We start from the raw sequence: 22582 nt of genomic DNA, 5'->3' as shown, positions 1-22582 counted from the left end.
TTTTGCATTCCTGTTTTAAAATATCAGTGTGTAAGCTATAGAATAGGCTATAAAGGAACATTTTAAAAGTATAACAAAGATGGAGGCCTATTCAACATATTTACAAACTATTATTTTAAAATAAAAGAGGGGTTTTGTTTTATATAATTTGTTTATTTTGTATAAGCCGCTGATGGAGGAAACCCATCGCAACGGAAATCCCAGTCGGATCCATCTGATCGTTTGTGTGTGTGTGTGTGTGTGTGTGTGTGTGTGTGTGTGTGTGTGTGTGTGTCAACAAAAAGAACTAGCTTATCTCTGGGAACACCGCAGAAGCAAAGCAATAGAAATCATCCTAAATCAAAGCACCTATCCAGAGCCCCCTCCTACAATAAGTGATGTGGACAAAGTTTATGAATACTACAAAGCGAAATGCCAGTCAAAACAGACGCACCAGCAGACAAGTAGCCCCCCATGGTGCGGCACCCCTAATCGGGACAACCCGATTAGTCATCCCATAACATCGGACTTCACCACAGAGGAGATTGCTAAGGTCCTCATTAGCCTCCCGAACAACAAGGCATGTGGTGCAGACGGCGTGACATATGAAGTGCTTAAAGCTACGAAACAGTTCTCAATAGTGGCCCTCACGCTGATTTTTAATGTCTGCTTAGTCAACCGCAAAGTTCCTGACTCTTGGAAAGGAGCCATCATCTATAGGATTCCCAAGAAAAATAACATCCCAGACATACCTGGAGGGATATATCACTGCTCCCCACCATATACAAGGTGTTCATGAAGTGCATCTTAATCCGGATTTTACCATGGCTCGTGGAATCTGGAACACTGTCACCCAACCAAAAAGCATACATAGAGAGGCAAGGAATGAATGAGCACGTATTCTGTCTGAAGACTGCCATTGATGATTTTAAACATGAATCCTCCCGTTTTTATGCGGTGTTCCTTGACTTTCGTAACGCATTTGCTTCCCTACCCCACTGCGTAATGATGCATTCCCTAGAGGAAATAAATCTGCCGGACCAATACATTCATGTTGTTAAGGATGTATATGAAAAATCTTTTCTACAGGTGATATGCGGACAGCAACTTACAAAACCGGTCAAACTTGAGGTTGGAAATAAAATGGGATGCCCATCGAGCGCTGTTAATTTCATAGTGGCTCTAAACCATAGGCTGAAATGGATATGCCTCCTCGCCCCGCCCGGCAGTACATCTCCGAACCCCGTCCAGGCCTATGCAGACGACGTCTTTCTCGCATCAAGAGAAGAGAACGTGATTACAAACATGCTGTCACACACTGACCGCTTTCTGCAATGGTCTGGGCATGACCACCCTCCCTCATTTTTAACAGCTGGCAGCGAGATTCGTGTCTACGAAAGACATGAAACTTACACCTAGCTCGGTCATAAGTTTAATGTTGCAGGTGAATGGCAAGAACAGGTAGAAGACATCTACAACGAATATTCTGCTAGATTGGACTTGATAGATCAATGCCCCCTGCCGACCTGTATGAAACTTCAGGCAGTTCGGGACATAGCCCTCTCCAAATTCCAACACCTGTTTGCCAATGTGCACATTGCCAAAAAAACGTTGAAAGAACTGAACAATAAGACAGTGCAGCTGGTGAGGAAATGGATACATCTTAACACAACCACAACAAGGAGTATTATTTTCATGAAAAAAATCAGAGGGGGGGCTTGGGGTCCCCAACATCGAATGGATTTATACAACCACGAGGATAAGTCATCTATTGCGCATGCTGAATAACGACGACCCGACAGTCCGAGCAATGGCCCGGGGCTCACTGTTGCTGGACCTACGCAAACGCAAGATCCCCCTTGCCCCTCATGGAGAACCAAGTTTCCTGGGCTTCAGAAAGAAACCCAGCGGGAAGCTGGACACCAGGGCCAAAGGTTTTGGAGTGCGCTCAGATTGGCCTGATCTGAATGATTTGTGTAATAACAATAACATACAGCTAAATTGGATACACATAAGCGGAGAACAGGTAAGCGTCAGCGAGGATTTAATCATGGACTTAAATGTTAATGCTGAAGCGACTCTACATCATGACAATTCCAGCAAAAAGCTGGACAGCCAGACATACAGGTGTGAAATCCTACAACACCTGCACTCACAACAGCGCGATTACTGGGTGAACCTGCGCCCACAGGGTAAACTCGCATGCCTACAGTGCGCGGACCCAGCAGTTTCCCATTCGGCGCTCCATAATCCAGCTGTTAACGCAGGCATTCTAAAATTTGTAATCAAAGCAAGACTGCAAGCACTCCCGACTCAATATAACCTTTCACTATGGTTTCCAAACCATCATGAACCATTCTGCCTATTGCATAACAATAAACAATTAGAATCAACAACACGCATATTGAACGGATGTCCCACATTTAAAGGACTATACATTGCACGTCACGATCGCATTGTCAACATCACAGCGAATGAACTGCGCAAAGTACATGGACTAAGCACAATACATACAAACAAAAGAATACAACTTAACTGGTTCAGAAATTTTAATGATAATTCCCTAGAAAATGTTCTTAGAGATTCTCCAAATACACCTGACATTGTTGTTGTCGATGATCTTTTAAAAACGATTGTGATTCTGGAAGTGGGCTGTTGCTTTGACCTGTATATGGACCTGTGTTTCTCTGAAAAGATGTTAAAATACCAGCCATTAATACATGCTTTAACAATAGGTGGCTATAGCACAAAGCTAGTTGGACTAATTTATGGTAGCCTTGGACATGTTCATAGACTCTGTGTTAGAGGATTGCAAATTGCTGGACTCAATAAGAAGAACTCTAAGCAAATAGCCAAGTACTGCTCTGTGTCAGCAATCATAGGCAGTCTGCATGTATGGAGAATGCGCTGTCATCTCTACCCATAATATAACTTGAACTATACAATTATCTCTACTGATTTACGTGGTTGTGGATACCTGCAAAGTGTTTGTGTTGTTTTGGACATAAATAGGCTTTTTATTAATATTTGGATGCTATGGTGTTGTAGTATTGGTCATTCCAAATAAATGTATCAAATGTGTGTGTGTGTGGGTTTCTATTCTATTCTCGCTCGTTCGTAATTCTTATATCAATAGCCTACTCTCCAATAATATAATAATAGGCTATATAGGAATATTGAGAAACGGCAATCTCGTACAATCTTTTTCAAGCCACTGATTGTTTATATGTAGGGTACAGCTGGCTTGCCGTATGAATACGCCTACATTTTCATTTATATTCATTCAAAATATTAACATACTATTTTAAAACTAAAGAGGCTGGTGTTTTGTTTTATATCATTTGTTCATATTGTTCAGTAGTCATATGCCTACAAGAGACCGTAGCACAGTTAACAGACAAGCTGAGCTGGTGACGTCATCGAGTCCGCTGCTGTTCCAATTGCAGGTGCGTACTCCCGTCCTCGGAAGTGTTTACTTGAAGTCCGGACTTGCCAGGTACGAACTTCCAAGTCCGCGAGTCCGTAGTTCTCGTACTTGGAAGTACGAGATAATAGAACGCCGGTTCTAAATGGGCGAAGTACCCCTGTAATTATAAAAGTAGGACATCCATCCATCACCCCCTATTTATACCCAAGTGGCAGATTGAGGGTCTTCCTTAACACAATCTGGTCACTCACAATCGTTATTTGTCGAGGGTTCTCGAGGGTCTTTCGTGTGTTGAGGTTGCAGATATAAAGACGATAAAGCGCGGAAGTTTAACGAATATAGCCGATGTGCCCAGGAAAATTCCCGAACGACTTGCGATGTCTTACGTTATATACTCCCGTTCTATTCCCGATTATAGCCGATTAGCCCATAGCAACACCTGGTAACCGATTCTACCCCGATAGACCCAAAATTAACAAACATGTTCGTTCTTTGCCGATGTTGCCCGATCATTGAGCATTTCTTCCCGTTGTCTAACGATGTTCCCGGGAAGAGTAACGGTGTTTCCCGATGCAACCACGCTATTTGCCGATGTTATAACGATAGCTGCTGATTAAGCCATCGGGCACCATCGGGGCCCACTATCGGGTAGGTGTAAACCCCCCATTAGTGTCTCTATTACTTTTAACAGTGTATGCATAACATTCATCACTGCTTGAGGAACACTCATGCTGAGCTGGTTCACTTTGTGTTTCTACCTGGTGGACTCTTTTCCTGTAGTCTTTCTTGTATGTCCTTGTGTCTGTTTTCTGTTCCGTGTGTTGTGGTTTTGACCTGTACTTTCTTGCAAAGTGGTTTTGCTTCCCACACTCTTTACACTGTCTGCCTCTTGCAGGGCATTCGTTTCTGTGTGGCCACTCACCACCACAGTTCCTGCATTGGGCGTTGCTGCCACCTACTGGACGTTTTTGGTATGCCTTCCTCTGGGGTTGTCTATGCACTTGATTCACTGCCACAGCGAGATTGGAACCCTCTTCAATTCCTTTTGACTGTTATTTAGACAGTTCAAGAGTCCTGCCGTATTCAAGGAGTTATTTTAATGTCTTATTTTTCTCCCTCAAACCGTATTTGCACACCCTGGAGGACGTGCAGCTTTGAATGATTTGTGACTTTATTTCATTGTCCACATCACCAAACTCGCAGGGTTTCGTAGCATGCGAAGTCTGGTATTATAAACATCTAGATTCTCACCAGGCAGCTGTGTGGCTTTCCTGAAAACGTAGACCTCGTACTGGACATTCTTTTTCGGCGAGAAGTAGTTGTTGAGTTTCGTTTTCACTTCCGCATACTTGTCTCCTTCTCCTGCCATTGTGTCGTAACTGTCGTGCACTCTTTCGCCGGCCATATGCAGCAAAAGGGCTTTAAATCTTGGATCTCCGGTTATGTTCATAGCCGTGGTGTAGTTCTCAAATCTCTGAAGCCACTTAGTCCAACGCGTATCGGAGATTAATCGAGATTTAAAACACTTAGACTCATTTAAGAGAGAGAGTAAAATGAAAACGAGGGGTCCGGAGCAAGAATTGACAAAAGACTTTATCGTGCAGAAAAACAACAACGACAACAGCCTGAGTGGGTCTGCAGAGTCACTGCCCGAATACCGGTCCCAGCGTCTACTTTATACACGCATACATACAAGAATTTCTTTGTCCCAGTGGGGGTTTCCGCCCACGTCAATCTTCATCAATCATCAGTCTCAGAATATTATCAACAAAAGTGATTTTGGACACCAGTCTGAGGCCAGCATGCATTAACTCTGTAGTCTAAATAATCATAAGGCTGAAGGCTGTCAACCTGCTCATGTGTCCCACCATCTGTTCTGAATTCAGGCTCTGCAGGTATCATGTGTTTTCTACCATTATATATATAAGACATAATAATAATCATGGTTTACCATAGAATATACTCATTAAATTCTACCACACGCGGTCCGATAGAGCTTGGTTCGTTCTCGGTATCGAACGGTGGTATGGACGGGCCGTGTGCTACCATCATTACTATCTTGCTGCTAACAGACTAGCACACTTACTTTTCTTATCAGCTTAATCGCTTTCGCTCCGAACTTTCTTCCGCACGCAATATTCCGCTCTCCGGGAAAACGTTGGTGTAGTCGTTGTTAATCTTTGATCCTCGTCGCCACTGTGGTATTTATGAGAAGCGTTAACGTAGCTCACTATAAATGATGAAACGGAGCTTCGCTTGATGTTGCTTTATTGCTGGAGAACTGAACAGCGTCGCGCCCCGGACGTCACTTCCGGTTCGCGTTTATACTACCGTAATGACGTAAACAGTACGTGCAAGCTTATGGTGAACATTAACATTGATTCAGAATACTGGCGTGATCTGAATATTACAAGATCCTTCTCTGTTCAGTAATACTATCTGTACATATCCTGTGCATTTCGTGGAAAGACTCCTGTAAGTTTATTAGAGCTGCCAGAGCAGCTTGACGGTCCGACGCATGGAAATAATCCAACATTTTTGTTTATTTCCCTGTACTGGCACATGTAAGTGACCTAAACGCGTACACGACGTGAGCAGATCTTAGCAGAGTTTTGCGGCTTGACAGTGTAGACGGAAACGATACGGCAGAGCATATTCAAGATTTCCACTCTGGAGGGTGGTTTTGAAAAACACCGTCACCGTCTAAACGAAAGACACTTCAAATAAAATATTTTGTTGGTTGTATTCGCAAGCCTCCTCGTGTAAACAGGGCCTAAAGACACGTATCAAAGCATTATTCACTAATAAAACGAGAATGAGGTTTTTATTACAATTATGCTCATTAATAATTACAACAGAAAAATAGTCCCTTACCTGCACACAATAAACAAGGGGGCTAAAACAATAAAAGCAGCAGTCATTACAAATCATCAACAGGTATGCGCATATCTTTAATAACTGAACATGTTATGCTGCCGTTTTGTTCCAACAGAACACAAAAAATAAAGATTCAGTTTAAAGTTATCTAGGCCTACAACATGCAACATTATCCCATATAATTCTTGGTTATTATGAATAAAATATAAATTCGGCTTTGAATGAGGTTCATTGTTATGATTATGACAAAAAAATATGATACCAGAGCCCTTGAGACCAAAACTGGTAAAGTCCGAAAATATACAGACATTCACTATCAATAGGTATTTTCTATACATTTCAAATAATAAATGTGCTTATCTAACTATGGAAGATCTTAAAAGACTTATCATGGTTTATCATGCTATACTTTCCGTGGGGGGGGGGGGGGGAATAAGAGAGAGAGAGATCCTCTCAGGCCTCCAAAGCCCCTTCATCAAAAGCCATCATACTCTAACGCAAAAACGCTGTGTGTGTTTGTTTGTGAACGTGTATGTATATTTGTGTGTGTTTGTGCGCACGCAACGCCCGCCCATCCGTTTGTCTCTGTTAGTTTTTTTCTACAACTGACACAGAGACACTGAGTCAAACACACCATTATTCCATAACCTGAAGCCAGGGAGGAGGTCCTCCTGGGTGAAGGTGGACTGGAATTGGTGGATGAGTGTCAGTGTGTCTGAGGACCCTCCTCCACCTGGGGACACTCTGTAGAAGGACAGAGAGCCAGCAGGCCGGTCCAGATACACTCCTACTCTGCGAGAGCCAGCGGGGGGGAGACGTAGATCTGTTCGTCTACCATTGTACCGGGCAGAGTAACGACCACCATCACAACCAAGACTCCAGGAATTGTTGTTATATCCAAGAATGCTGGCATCACCCCCTCCTTTCCTTGCGATTCCTCTGTATGTCACTCCTATATCAACACCTCCTATCCACTCTACCTCCCAGTAACAGCGGCCAGTCAGACCCTCACTACACAACACCTCTTCCCAGAAGTCAAATCTATTGGGGTGGAGCAAGGCGTTTAAATACGCCCTGTCCCTTACGTCCATTACTTTTGGCCTTTCTGTTGTCACCTTTCTGTTGAACTTAGACAAAGAGAGGTATTGTTGGGCTGTGTTTGGGTCCAGTGAAAGTTTGCAGGCATCTGACGGGAGAACAAGACATGATTGCATGGTGTACCATTCATCATCATCATCATTAGTACTGTTCTCCTGCAATCTTCTTCTTTCTATCTCTTTAAGGCTCTTTTTTTGATCGCTCTCTCTTCTTCAAACATTAACATAGACAACAAAAATCATAGGCACTATAGTGGAATCACGTGCTGTCCATTTTCGAAGCAATATTACAGATTGTGTTTAAGATAATTAAAGTTAAGTTAATTTGAAATCTCATGTGTGTGTGAGTGGCTGTCCAAATCAAAACATTGAAACCAAGACAAATGTATAAAGTGCACTAAATAAACATCTACATCAACATGTTCGGCATGATGAGCTTATTACTCAAATGAAATATCTAAACAATGTTATATATTCCAAGATATTCAACTTTTGGATTTCCCTATACACATACATTGCAATCAATCTTCAAAGGGACACTTGTGTAAAGAACAGACTGAACAAGCTGAGCTCACATACAGGCTTGAGATTAACAAATGAACCATAGAACTGGTTCATATATATATACACACACACACATGTATGTCTGTATGTATGTGTGTGTGTATATATTAGTGCTGTCAGTTTAACGCGTTATTAACGGCGATAACGGGACGTTAATTTTCGTAGCGTGTGATTAACGCACTTTTGGCTTGGCAAACGTTGTTTTTTCACCTGCAGTCTAGTAACAACTAGTCACATTAGAAAACTACAACACCATACTGGATCTAGCTACACCGGAAACAAAACAACAAGCACGCCGCACCCGCGGCAAGCAAGTATACGGAGCGGGTGAAAAACTCCTTACAAGTGTGTGTGTGTGTGTGTGTTTGTGTGTCACCCTGTTCGAGCATGCACGAGAGTTCAATGTTTTCATTAGCTGTTACGTCTTTTTGACCAATGGCAGTTCAAGGCCCACCTGAACTGTACCACTTTGGGAGGGGCCGCTCAGTTACCCCCCTCTAGACAAAATTGACTTGGTTGCGACGTTGACAGGTTGTGTCTGTTGAGTGAGTGAGAGGTGCGGGCGGCGCTGCAAGGAACTTTTATAAACGCAATATTTTTACTCCACAGTAATCAGCCCGAGTAGCCCCGAAACGTTAACGGACCACCGGGAATCCTTCCGACTCTCCCGATTACCACTCCGCCACCGTGTGTGTAGGCGTTATCAGATAGCCTGGTAATGTGTTTAGGCCTACGTACGGTAGGAATATTCATACTAGTTTAAATAATAAATGTTATAATATTTCCCATCTTTGCTGAGCAAGAGTTTTTTTAAAAATTTCAGTGATTGAAACAAATAAAAGCCTGGGCTATTGAAGTTTTACGGCAGGCCTACTACTGTCATGCACCTACCCGATGTCAAGTGGACCGGGTTGAATTCACTGCGGGTCTCTCTTCTTATATCCATCTTACCAAATATATTTTATTACTGTCCTTCTCAACACTCTCTGATCTCACTAAAAGGCTAGCAGCACGAAATCAAGGGATATTTCGAATAGAAAAAAAAACATGATTAATTGCGAGTTAACTGACATTAATTTGATTAATCGCGATTCAATATTTTAATCGCTTGACAGCACTAATATATATATATATAAACTAAACAGACACTCACACTTCTTTAGAGCTGGTTTCAGCCTCCACACTCCACCGTGCTTCACACTGGGGGGGGAAACAAAGTGAGAGCAGCATGTTGAAACATTCACCTTCATCATCTGCTGTCTCATCACTTTCTACGCAACATGAGTTACAGCCGCCTTTTCAAACCGCTTCATCTAGCAGCGGCTTGAACTGTGAGCTTTCCTCTCCATACCTGAGAGTGTCCAGTCTCCAGCGTCGACCCTCCAGTCCCGCAAAGAGCAGCGTAGCTCCAGAGTCTCCTGGGTGATTGTAGCTCAGGTCCAGCTCTCTCAGATGGTAGGGGTTGGAGCTCAGAGCTGAGGCCAGAGAAGCACAGCCTTCCTGTGTGATCAGGCAGCCAGACAAGCTACACATAGACACACAAACATTTATTCTATCTTGTTGAGACCAGTTTTTACTAAATATACCACATTTAATAAGTGTATTCATTCCTTATGGAGGACAAGTGAAAGCAACTTTGGACTTGAAACAGGATCTCATTGAGCTACAACTCAATGAGATATTTTCGGTTAGAGACAGGAGAAGTCTGCTGTGTTTGGTATGCTAAGACCATTTCATCACAGGTTCTAACATTGTGTAGAACCAGTGAGTGTTTTGTCAGCAGGGAAAAATATTAACAGAAATGGATCGGACATGAGCAGCACTAGAATAACCAGTTTGAACAAGAGACTGATAACTGACCTGAGAGTTTCCAGTCTACAGTGTGGACTCCCCAGTCCAGCAGATAGCAGCTTCACTCCTAAATCCTGCAGATCATTGGTACTCAGGTCCAGCCCTCTCAGACTAGAGGAGTTGGAGCTGAGAACTGAGGCAAGAGCTTTACAGCATCTCTCTGAGAGTTGACAGCCATTCAGCCTTTATGCACAATAAACAGAACATGTTAGCAACTGCCTTTTTACACACATGAAATAATTAATTATATAAATAACCTTTCAACATGGAGAGATAGATGTCACATCGATGTTAAATATTCAACAAAAGTTATCATGATACTTCACTTAAAAAATACAGTTCTATGAATTGGCAGTTATTAAACGTTACGAAAAAACTCTCAACTCCACCTTACTGTCTGACTACATGGTAATCAGAATAAGGATGTTATATGACTATTTTATTCTTATGAAAACAATATATTTATGACCTAACCTTTTTTGATGTAAATCTGTTAAATGTCTTCTGATATTGAACCTTGTGGTGTAACTGTACACTTGTGGTGTAAACTGACCTGAGAGTTTCAAGTGTACAGTGTGGACTCCCCAGTCCAGCAGATAGCAGCTTCACTCCTGAATCCTGCAGATCATTGGTACTCAGGTCCAGCTCTCTCAGACTAGAGGAGTTAGAGCTGAGAACTGAGGCCAGAGCTTCACAGCATCTCTCTGACAGATGGCAGCCATTCAGCCTTACCGGACAATAAATGCAACATGTTAAGTACTGTGATTTAAAGCGTTATGTGCTCAAAGTTAAAGGATGCAGCCAAGTAAAGACATTCCTGTCACCCAAAATAACCAAAGACTTCGTCAACTCCCTGCCAGCATCGCTGGCTCTCCAAACGGACGAGGACGGAGAGCAGGTGTCGGTACGGATGGGAATTAATAAGAATTTCACGATTCAGATTCTGCTTATCGATCCGATTCCTTATCGATTCTCTTATCGATTCTCATTGGGTGAGAAAATAAGTACAAATGTGTTTGTTTGTATTAAATCTCTTTAATATCTGATCAGAAGTGCGTCTAGTATTAGGATATTGCACATTTTCAAATCAATTTGTCTAGACAAAAAAACATATGTTTGGCTTTTTAAGCCCAAATGCCAACATTTTGTGCCATAAAACTAAAAACACAGACTGAAAACAGTCAAGTAAGAGCTTGTGCCTTTTGGAATGCTAACAGTGCTCATTTACATTAAACTTGTAACAAAATTCAACTGACATAAACAAAATGAAGTATTGATTAGACAGATTTATTAGATGGGCCTACCTAATAAACCGTTGGAACACACAAGACCGGAAACCATTGCAACGCCGGTAAACAAACTCCGAGAAGCCCAATCCCTATGAGAGTTCCCCACACTACGGCCATCCGGAGGCGCACAGAGCTGTTGGCCGTGATATTATCTATTAGGGATCGACCGATACCGATTTTTTTAGGGCCGATACGATACCGATATTTTTTCATCAGCCTTAGCCGATACGCCGATACCGATTTTCTTGAGCCGATTTTTTTTTATTATTATTATTTATTTTTTTAAAGGAACATTTATTGAACTTCAATATAAAAAACAATATTTAACAAATAGTAAAAACAGGTGAAGTAGAACAAGTAAGAACAAGTAGATGAACAATATTTAACAAATATTAAAAACAGGTGAGGTAGAACAAGGCCGACCGATATATCGGTCGATCCCTATTATCTATACACTATTATATATAGAGCTCCGGGAGTCGCAAACTGCAACAATCACTTTCTCCTCCATGCTGCAGTTCACCCCGGACTGCACTGCACTGAGTTTGACGATTGATTGCTGATTGGCTGTTACGTTACACATTTCACTCGGTTGTCACGCTGTTGAACGCTGATTGGCTGTCATCACGCGAAATTCGCGTCAAAGTTGAAATTTGTCGCGGCACAACTCCTCGTGAACGCGCTCGCCTGTGCACGGCGAAAGTGTGGCACGGCAAATCCAACCTTGTCGCCGGTTTTCTCTCGCGAAAAATTTGCGCGATACACGTCTCTACGTTCACTTTGTATGGGATCTTGTCGCCCCATCGCGTTTGGTGTGAACGCACAATGCTCTTCTTCCTCGATGGCGCCATGTTTGCCAAAGCAGCGTGTGTGTGACGTCATGACGCATTTGCCGCGACCGGAACCGATAAGCGGAATCGTTAAGCAGGCTTGCTAATGATTCCAAGGAATCGGTTGACTCGGCACCGGTTCTGAACAAGAACCTGTTCTCGATTCCCATCCCTAGGTGTCGGAGTGAACCAGAGGCTATGCAGTAACAATCCACATCAGAAACTAGCACTACACACCACTCTGCACTAATATGGGACTTGTTGACATGTGGCGCTCTCTCAACCCAACAGTGAAGGATTAGGAGTTTTATTTTTTCTTTGCCGCAACTGTTCCAAAAAATGTATGTTGCAGTATTGCTTCCCATTGCATTATCAGAAAATAAGGGAATACTCTGTCAAGCTACTTTGGTTGTGCCTCAAAACGTGCCGCTAGATGGCGCTTTAATACCTCCTTACTAGTTACTGAGTATTATAGATCACAATTCTTAACAGAACTAAATTAATTCCTTGAATTCAAGGTAGGCTCAGTTGAGGACCCCAGAGTATTTTGGGATGTTGTTAAAGGTTTTGTAGCATAGTTGATGAAGCATGCACTTATTATGTTGGACAGGACGTGGGGAGGGGGAGGTGAAACAGGAAGATGCGAGTCACGCATGTAAGATGATGAGAGTTGGAAATAAAGAAAAATAAATGTAGACGATTGTTTCATTATTGGACAACACAACATTTATGGCGACGAGGATTGTTGGATTGACCGAAGGACCTTCCAGATGTCGAGAAGAACAAAACAGATTTAACATTCAGAACAGCGACGTCGAAAACATCTAAAAAAACTAGCCCGATACGTTGATTAGCAGGATGGAAGATGCTAACCAAGAGGGCGCTGCCGCTGGACAGGGACAACCAGCAGTTTGATATGCATTGGCACAAATTTCACCTCCTTACCCTTAGAACATTGGGGCTGCGGACCTATACACAGAATTCACCCATTGGATGGAGTCCTATTACATCTTTGGTAAAAATGGATGAACAAAAGACTGATAAATTGCCTCAGGAAAAAGGGCTGACATTGCAGAGAATATTAGCACTGTGGGAGAGCAGTAAACCAAGCGAACTTCAATAGGAGTTGGAGCAGCAGTTTAGCGCGCGCGGCGCACAAGAGAAGAAAGGAGCCCGCAAAAGACGGGAGATGACGCATGCGCAATGAAATGTCACAGATATGGACTGTCAAACCACGGACCGGATGAATGTGGTGCCAGGACAGTTAAATGTTTATTTTGTAAGAGGGTCAGACACTATGCATGCTGCTGTATGAAAAAGAACAGCCAAAAAGGAGAAAAATATTCAACTAGTAAAGGTGTTACAGCAGAGATGAGGCTATGCTTTGACCTCAGAGAAGCAAACAAAGCTGTGATCAGAGAACGCCATCCTTTGCCTCAGTGGATAGTATTTTGCAGGCAGTTCAAGGATCCAAAGTTTATGCAAAACATGATGACTACATTCATAACACACAGAGGCTGCTACAGGTGCTGTCATCAGCACCTGAGGGCTACCAGAAGGCTATGGATCTGATGATGTGAAATGCCAGGAATTGTATGCTACATGGACGACATGGTTCTGTATGCAGATGATGAGGACCAGTTGGAAGAAAGGCTGAGAAAGTCTTCAAAAGATCATAGAAGATTCAAGAAAGAGAATTAACACTGAAGAAAGATAAATGTCTACTTGGATTCAAACAAATGGAAAAGTTTTGAAATGCCATTTTAGGAGGACTCAAACCTGACCCAAAGAAAGTGGAAGCCATTAGCAAGCACCAAGACCAGAGAACGTGACACATCTGCATTCTTTCTTAGGCACATGGAGATTTCTGATGAAGTTCATTCCAAACTATGCAAACCTATCAGAGCCGCTCAGAAGATTAACAAGAAAAGGTCAGGAATGGCAGTGGACATGCGAGACTGAAAGGTCATTCATTACCATGAAGAGCTTACTTTAAGCATGATGCTCAAACTACAGTGATATCTGATGCAAGTCCAATAGGATTAGGTGCTGTACTGTTACAGAAACAGTCCAATTGACAAAACAAACCGATTGCATATTGTTAGATCCGTCAACTATGCCGCCTAACTGGAGGAGGACTTAGTGAAACCTGTATCCAGTAACGGTTGTAACAGGTCGGTGGGGAGACTCGCCCAGCCCCTAACTATCATATTAACCAGACACCTACCCCGCTTGCTCCGGCGCCCTACCCCTGAGCATAACCCTGGTCAGGACCGTGGCTACCGAACGCGTCTGTGTGATAGCTCTACCCTGGGATCCGTGGACTCTGAAGTTTGCCTGGATTGTTGAAGAGATTGGAAATAAATAACTCTAGGCATGTTTCATTAGTTTGACTAAGTAACCTCTTAGATTCACGATGGTTATACTGATTTCGGTTCACAAGCGCTATTCTAAATCCTTTTGAAAAAGATGTTTGCTGATTGATGAAAAAGGATGGGTTGATCATAGTTTTATTTGCAGGATTAATATTTGGAACATTGCATTAAGCAAAATAAACTGTCAAAAATGATTAATAAGACACACGCTGTAATGGCTAAAAATACACCGTCAAAGATATTTCTAATAAAAAATTAAAAAAGACATCTGCGGCACATAGGGTTAGGGTTAGGGTTATGGGATGGGAATATCTAGTTTGGCATTGTCTAATAATCTTGGTATCGAATTCTACCTCTCTCCAATTGGTTGGTGGTCCTTAGGATCAGGGTGGGGGAAAAGAGAGAGAATCTCAATCTTTCCTTGTGGCCGGAATAGTCTATTCAATTGGTCCCATGGCAGGTGGCCTTCCTAGCCCCGAAGGGCTACTGGAGGAATCCTTGCTTGGCTGGTTGAGGGATAAGGCTTGCTTCCGGTGGGCTGAGCTTTTGTAGGGTGTTTCGGCGAGAGTTTCGTTCTTAGTTTTCTCAGTCAGATTTTTCTAAATTCTGTTTCTCCCGTTCTCCGGGTTGAGTGGACGTCCTTCATGGAGTCCCCACGGCCAGGATTCCTCGATTCTTCTGCATTTTTATTCAGTTTAATCTCCAAGTTACCACCCGTCTCTATGCGTTGTCGACCTTGTATACCTTGGATACTTATTACAAATACAGATTAGATTAAGTTATGGCTTGTTTGACTTGGAACAGTACACTCCTCGCCCTGACCTTCACTTCAGTTCCTGTGATGAACTCCATCCTAACCATCAACTTGAGTTGAACTTAATACAGATCTTGGCTAGGTTCTAGTTAAACCATTTGGTTTTTGATTTGGAAATCTTCTGTCAATCCTGGGGGGCACACAGATGGATGTGCACCAGCTAATGTAGCAACTCACTGTATCAGTATAGTCGTGAATGTCGTCCGTGGCTACCCTGAAAATATCCATGTAAGTTGTTTGTAAGCAGTCTCTCGGTTCAGATAGTGCTTCATCTGACCATTCTTGTACTGTCATGACTGTGAAAGGCTCTGCTTTGAGTTTTTTGCTGTATGTTGTTGGCAATGTGATCAGATACTTTGAGTTCCAATGACTAACACCACAAAAGCAGCATCAGGGTATATATTCTCATATTTACTGATCATACTATAGAGTTCCGTCAGTGCCTCTTCCCAATTGGCTGACGGGGGAATGAAAACAACTGTCAGTAGGATGCACTGTAGCTCCCTCGGTATGTAGAATGGTCTGCAGTTAATGGTCAGGCATCCCAGATTAGGTGAACACAGTTTTGCTACAACCTAAGTTTCTTTACACCACGACTGCTTGACGAGGGCAACCCTCCCCCCCCGGTTGTCCAACACTTGTGACATGGCTTCAGTGTGCAGCCGTGTTCGATTAACTAGAATGCTAACCGGAATGCTGTTAACTAGAATGCTGTTTTGGAAAGAGATTTCTTGTCCTTTTTTATTATTACTGTTTATTTTTGTCTATTCACTTATCTGAATCTGTATTTGAAAATATGTATGTACTAAGAAAACTGAATTTTTCGGTATATTTTTATTGAAAAAAATATGTCACCATTTTGCCAATTAATTTGTATTTTTGAAATACAATTTGATTGCAAAAAGATTATATTAGGAAATAGATTTCACGTAGATGTTAAATTACGAAACAAGTTATCATTATAATTTACCGTTACATTATGAAAAGGCAGTTATTAAACTTTACTAAAAAACTCTAAACCCCAGCTACTGTCTGACTACATGATCATCAAAATAAGAATGTTACACATCATACACCTTATACCAACATTAACAAACTAAGAATATGTGTACCTAAACTGTCATATATACACAAATATGAATATGATGAGTTATTCTTATGAAAACAATTTATTTATGACCTAACCTTTCTGGATGTAAATCTGTTAAATGTCTTGATATTGAACCTTGCGGTGTAACTGTTTGCACATTTAGTAAAACTGACCTGAGAGTTTCCAGTCTACAGTGTGGACTCCCCAATCCAGCAGAGAGCAGCTTCACTCCTGAATCCTGCAGATCATTGGTACTCAGGTCCAGCTCTCTCAGACTAGAGGAGTTAAGAACTGAGGCCAGAGCTTCACAGCATCTCTCTGACAGATGACAGCCATTCAGCCTTCACAAAAAATATACAGAACATGTAGGAACTGTGATTAAATTAAAATAAATCTTTAACTTATAACATAATGAAGGAATTTTACTAGTTGCAATAATATTTACAAAATAATTAGATGTATATGTCTTTTTTATTTTTTTATAAGAAATATCTTTGACGGTGTATTTTTAGCCATTACAGCGTGTGTCTTATTAATCATTTTTGACAGTTTATTTCGAAGAAAAATGTTGAATAGATTTGTAATTGTGTTTGCAAAATATTTTTTTAGTTGAATACTACTTCCATATTCTAGTATTCTGTGTGTGTACGGTAGTTCATTATAAGTTAATAGTACAGCTGTGAGATGGTATATTATTGTAACTTTTATATTCTACTAGTATGTTTATTCTCTTGTGAGTACAATAGTAATACCGTATTCACCAGAATATAAGACAACCCCCCCCCCTTTTGATACTTATTTCTGGAAAAATATTGCTTTTTATGGACATAATCTTGTTTTCGACAGAAAATAGTAGAAAACTAGTGATAATTCATTGGGAAAAAACATTTTAACACCATAAGTGTATATTTGGATTACTTGGTTACACAATTTAATAAATGAAGTGCAATGTGTCAATAAATGACTGTTGTGAGGGGCGGAGGTAGAGTTTAGATTCTCTGCCCGAGCCCGACCCGCGGGCCGGGCCTTTGATCGACGATTATTTTTATTTTTTTTATCATTGATTAATTGGCCTAATCTGAGGAGGAGTCTATGCCATAAACAGAAATATTATAGGCCTTTATTACCAGTGATGGGCAGTAACGCGTTAGAAGTAAGGCGTTACTGTAATCCAATTACTTTTTTCAAATAGTAAAGTAAGTGATTACAATTGCAAAAATAGTAATTTGATTGCTTTTACTTTCCTTCAAGCCGCCTGCGTTACCAAACCGTGATTTATTTTTGCCAAAGACAGTAAAAGAATTTGGAATTTTGCCGTAGGCCTATTTGCTTTGTGAGACTGTCTCGTGACAATGACGTAGCCTGTAGCAGCGCGACGTCTAGAAGTAAACAACAGACACGCGTGTGCAAGACATGGAGTGCGGGAGAGAGAACGAACATGGAGCATTTAATTCATGGAAGTTCAGACATTACTTTGAGTTTGACTCGGTAAAAGATGTAAAAAACACTTACGTCCGCTGTACACTCTGCGTGGGAAGAAATATTTTGTCTACAGCGAACTATTGCGTCTAAGAGGTGGCAAGAACCACAAATAACATCTATGGCCCACAGCAGTAAAAAGAGGGCGAATGAGGAATTGCCGAGAACTGATGGCGGTCAAAGCCAATTAAATGCATGGTCAGAGGAGAATGAGTGGAGAATTGCTATAATTTAGCAACCAGCAACGAGCGCTGGAGCTAGTCAATGAACAGCAGTGCATACAATAACGACACTTTTATTTATTTTTACTGTCAGTGAATAGCACAATAAAAATTAAAGTCAACGTTTTCTTTATATAGTGACAGCGATTATGTCGTATGTACCGGTCAACTTAGTCAGAAGATCAAGAAATAGAAGGCATAATGCTAGCTATGGGCTAACTTAGGACAGCAATCAGTGCACTTGCAAATGAGTGCCTGCAAGTATAACCGATCGTGGTGTGACATTATTTAACCATCAATCTACCGCAACGTCACCGTCTTTGCAGACAAATTATTTCTCTGCTGATCAACATTACGAAAGCTGGTAACGAATAAATTGTAAAAAGACACACCATTTGAAGTTATTTTTTCGTTTTGGCAAGTAGCCGTGTAATAAGCGGGATAATGTATAGAACGTCGCTGGTCATTATCGAAAATAAGCCCCTTCAGGGCGACGCAAGACACCTTCGCTGCGCGTCGGTCGGTGTACTGTTCGACCTGCCTGGGCTTATTTTCCCGATAATGACCAGCGTTCTATACATTATCCCTTAAATCTGCTACATAAAAATATTTAGCAGAGTAGGCCTAGTATCCAAAAATGTGTACAAAGTTACATATGTATTAAAAAAAATTTCGGGTTGAAATCAGGCTCGGGCTCATAATTAAAGTTATGTGTCGGGTCGGGCCGGGCTCGGACAGAACGTGCACGGGCTCGGGCCGAGTCGGCCTTGATTTTCTGGGCCCGATCTAAGCTCCAGGCGGAGGACAGTTTATTTAAATCAAAACACCATCAAAATTATCGTTTTGGCGCCCTCTTGTGTTTCCTTGTGTATCGCGGATATAAGGCAACCCCCCGATTTTTCTGACGTATTTTTTTAACAAAAACCTTGTCTTATATTTGGGTCAATACGGTACATGATGTTATGAACATACAAAGATCTTTTGCATATTATTTTATGCATATTTAGTTTTATGTAGATTGTGTTGCATTGTATCCATATTATATAATTTCATGGATTGTATGTAATCCATGTTATTAGTGAACCTACAGAGATGTTTTGGATGCTTTGACCACTGGCAGCAGCCTCAGAAGACCCTGCTCTGAAGCAGAGTATTTCTTCAGGTCAAACACGTCCAGCTCCTCTTCTGATGTCAGAAAGATGAATGCAAGAGCCGACCACTGAACAGGGGAGAGTGATTCTCTGGAGGTTCTTCCTGATGTCAGGTAGTGTTGGATCTCCTTCATTAGAGATTGGTCGTTCAGCTCATTCAGACAGTAGAAGAGATTGATGCTTCTCTCTGGCGAGAGATCTCCATTTATCTTCTCTTTGATATAAGCGACTGTTCTCTGATTGGTCCGCAAGCTACTTCTTGTCAGTCCCAGCAGACCTTCTTTAATCTTAGCGGTCAGTGATATACTTTTTCCCTGTCCCAGCAGACCTCGTAGGAAATCCTGATTGGTCTCCAGAGAGAGGCCCAGGAGGAAGCGGAGGAACAAGTCCAGGTGTCCGTTCTTACTCTGTAAGGACTTGTCCACAGCACTCTGGTAGAGGAAGAGTTTAGAGAGTTTATCTTTCCTGGAGGTTTGTAGTTCTTCTGAGAGCAGATTGACACCAGTGTCGAGGAAGGACAGAAAGACATAAAGGGCAGCTAGAAACTCCTGGACACTCAGATGGACAAAGCAGAACACCCTGTCCTGGTACAGCCCGCACTCCTCTTTAAAGATCTGGGTGAACACTCCTGAGTATACCGAGGCTGCCGTGATATTGATGTTACACTCTGCCAGGTCTTCCTCATAGAAGATAAGGTTGCCTTTCTCCAGCTGGTTAAAAGCCAGTTTTCCCAGAGAAACAATGATCTCCTCTGAACTCCAGTGTGGATCTGTTTCAGCTCTCCCATGGTACTTCCTGTCCCCCTGTATGGACTGAACCCTCAGGAAGTGGATGTACATCTGAGTCACGGTATTGGGTGTCTCTTTTATCTGGGATTTCTTGAATATGTCCTCCAGAACTGTCGCAGTGATCCAACAGAAGACTGGGATGTGACACATGATGTGGAGGCTTCTTGATTTCTTAATGTGGGAGATGATTGTGCTGGCCAGCGTCTCCTCCCTGAATCTCTTCCTGAAGTACTCCTCCTTCTGTGGGTCGTTGAACCCTCTCACCTCTGTCACCATGTCGATACACTCAGCAGGGATCTGATTGGCTGCCGCAGGGCGTGTGGTTATCCAGATGCGAGCGGAGGGAAGCAGGTCGCCCCTGATGAGGTTTGTCAGCAGCATGTCCACTGAGGTCGGCTTTGTGACATCAGTCCTGATCGTGTTCTTCTGGAAGTTCAGAGGAAGTCGACACTCATCCAGACCATCCAAGATGAAGACAACTTGGAACCAGTCAAATCTGCAGATTCCTGCTTTTTTGGTCTCAATAAAGAAGTGATGAAGAAGTTCCACCAAGCTAAACTCTTTTCCTTTCAGTAAATTCAGCTCTCTGAATGTGAGGAGAAATGTGAAGCGTATGTCCTGGTTTGATTTGCCTTCAGCCCAGTCCAGAGTGAACTTTTGTGTTAAGATGGTTTTACCAATGCCGGCCACTCCAGTTGTCATTATTGTTCTGATTGGTTGATCTTGTCCAGGTAAGGGATTAAAGATGTCTTCACATTTGATTGGTGTTTCCTCCTTGGCCAGTCTCCTGGAAGCTGTTTCAATCAGTCTGACCTCATGTTCCTTGTTGACCTCTCCACTGACTCTCTCTGTGATGTAGAGCTCTGTGTAGAAGTCATTCAGACCGGTTGGCTGTCCTGCTATAGCAATTCCCTCAAACACACGCCTGAACTTCTTCATCAAATGAGATTTGAATTTATGTTGGCACTTGACAGCAGCAGATCCTAAATGAGAAAACAACAGAAGACATCAGATAGTGGATGGTGAGATCAGTGGAAACAGGTCAATATTTCCTCTTAAATAATCAACTTCATGATATCATGATGATTTAGTGGCTTTATAACTTTGGTCGAAGAAACTGGTCATAACAAGGACTGCGCGTTACAGATTCAAAATGGTGAATCTTTCATTTTTTTCAACCCAGGGTCTTTTTTTCTGCATGAAAACTGATCAAATAAGCCCTACAGACATGTTTTCAGTGGAGCAAGGCTGAGAGCCCAAATAGCTAACAGGGCATTGTCTTGGGGCTGTGCGCACAACACTTCCAAATCGTCATTTTTTAACCACCAATATTGCTCAAAATATCACACAACCTCTGCAGTAGCAGGACTAGGGTCCCTACACATAAAACTAAGCATCAACAACTTAGTTAGCGTACCGGAAGTTTATTAAAAAATACCTTGCTTTTTGAAGTTATTTCAATAGCAATATGATTGATCTCATGATAGTAATAATGATAGTTAATCATCTTGTTATGCTGATATAACAAGATAGTTCTGCATCTCTTCCACTGAGTTGTTCTGCTGCTTATTTGAAGCAGATTGTTTAACATTCTGTATTCTGATAGACCCACATTAAACCTATATATCTGGATCAATACCATTTAACCTCATACCCTTACCCTAACACGAGGAAAGATATCTCGACAATGAAAAGCTAGGGATGTAAAAATCTTCCATTGTGTCATTTAGTCTGAACAGAACAAATAAGAGTCTCTTCTACGCTTCAAAATAATTGTCTCCTCTGTCTTCAAATTAAGAGTCTCTTACCGCCCAACAGTTTAGCAGCTGGTTCCTTCTGGTTATTCTCCTTCAGGCAGAGCTTTGTGCCTGGAGACTATTAGCAGAAGGAGATGCTATTTAATGTTCATGTAGAGCTTAAGTAAAATATCTTGTTGGACATTTACCCACCTTGATCAGCTCTGCATGATGCTGCTGTACAGTCTGAGTACTGGTAGCCTTTGACCTCTCCTTGGGTTGTCTGTGGAGAGAACACACACAAAGTAGAGAGACAGACAGACAGAGAGATATAATATATATTTTTTAACTTGTAAACATCAGTATCGGAGAGTCTGATAACATTATAATTGTCTGTTTTCATCGTCTGATTGAATCTCCTACCTCTTTTTTCTGGAGGTGCTTCCATCTTTGAATTGAGGAGGATGATTCATAGATAAGTCACTCTTCAAGGAGACAGAGCTGGGTCCAGGGGAGTCTGCTCTCTCCTGTTGGACTCTAGAAAAACAAGAACCAGGATTTATAGATGTTTGATAGATGCTGTATTTTTATAATCTCTGATAAATCCTCTCCTCTTCTGATTACCATAAAATAAAATAGTCTGATAAAATAAAATAGTCTGATAAGATTAAAATGGTCTGTTTTCATCGTCTGATTGAATCTCCTACCTCGTTTTTCTGGAGCGGCAACCATCTTTGAATTGAGGAGGATGATTCATAGATAAGTCACTCTTCATGGAGACAGAGCTGGGTCCAGGGGAGTCTGCTCTCTCCTGTTGGACTCCTCTAGAAAAAGAACCAGGATTTATAGATGTTTGATAGATTCTGTATTTTAATCATCTCTGATAAATCCTCACCTCTTCTCAATAGACTGACTAGAACCTTTAAATTTAGCAGGTAGATATATAGAGTGATCACTCTTCTTAAAGTCTGTACTTCATTCTTTCCACCGTAATGTAAAATGCGCTACCAGAGG

General features: G+C 41.8%; 1 protein-coding gene across 1 annotated transcript; it reads right to left on the bottom strand.

Moving 5' to 3' along the window:
• Positions 1-9095: 9095 nt before the first annotated feature.
• On the bottom strand, positions 9096-20888 carry LOC132460647 (NACHT, LRR and PYD domains-containing protein 12-like; the record flags this gene model as incomplete). The annotated part of the gene is made up of 6 exons (XM_060055441.1): positions 18982-20888; positions 16367-16534; positions 10349-10522; positions 9805-9978; positions 9296-9469; positions 9096-9144 (listed from the first exon to the last, which is right to left on the bottom strand). Coding segments are annotated over exons 1-6 (2529 nt in total), but the record flags the coding sequence as incomplete, so codon positions are not given.
• Between the last annotated feature and the right edge of the window lie 1694 nt (positions 20889-22582).

This window comes from Gadus macrocephalus, chromosome 7 (genome assembly GCF_031168955.1).
Source record: "Gadus macrocephalus chromosome 7, ASM3116895v1".
Lineage (NCBI taxonomy): Eukaryota > Metazoa > Chordata > Actinopteri > Gadiformes > Gadidae > Gadus > Gadus macrocephalus.
This window is presented reverse-complemented; position numbering and strand designations above follow the sequence as displayed.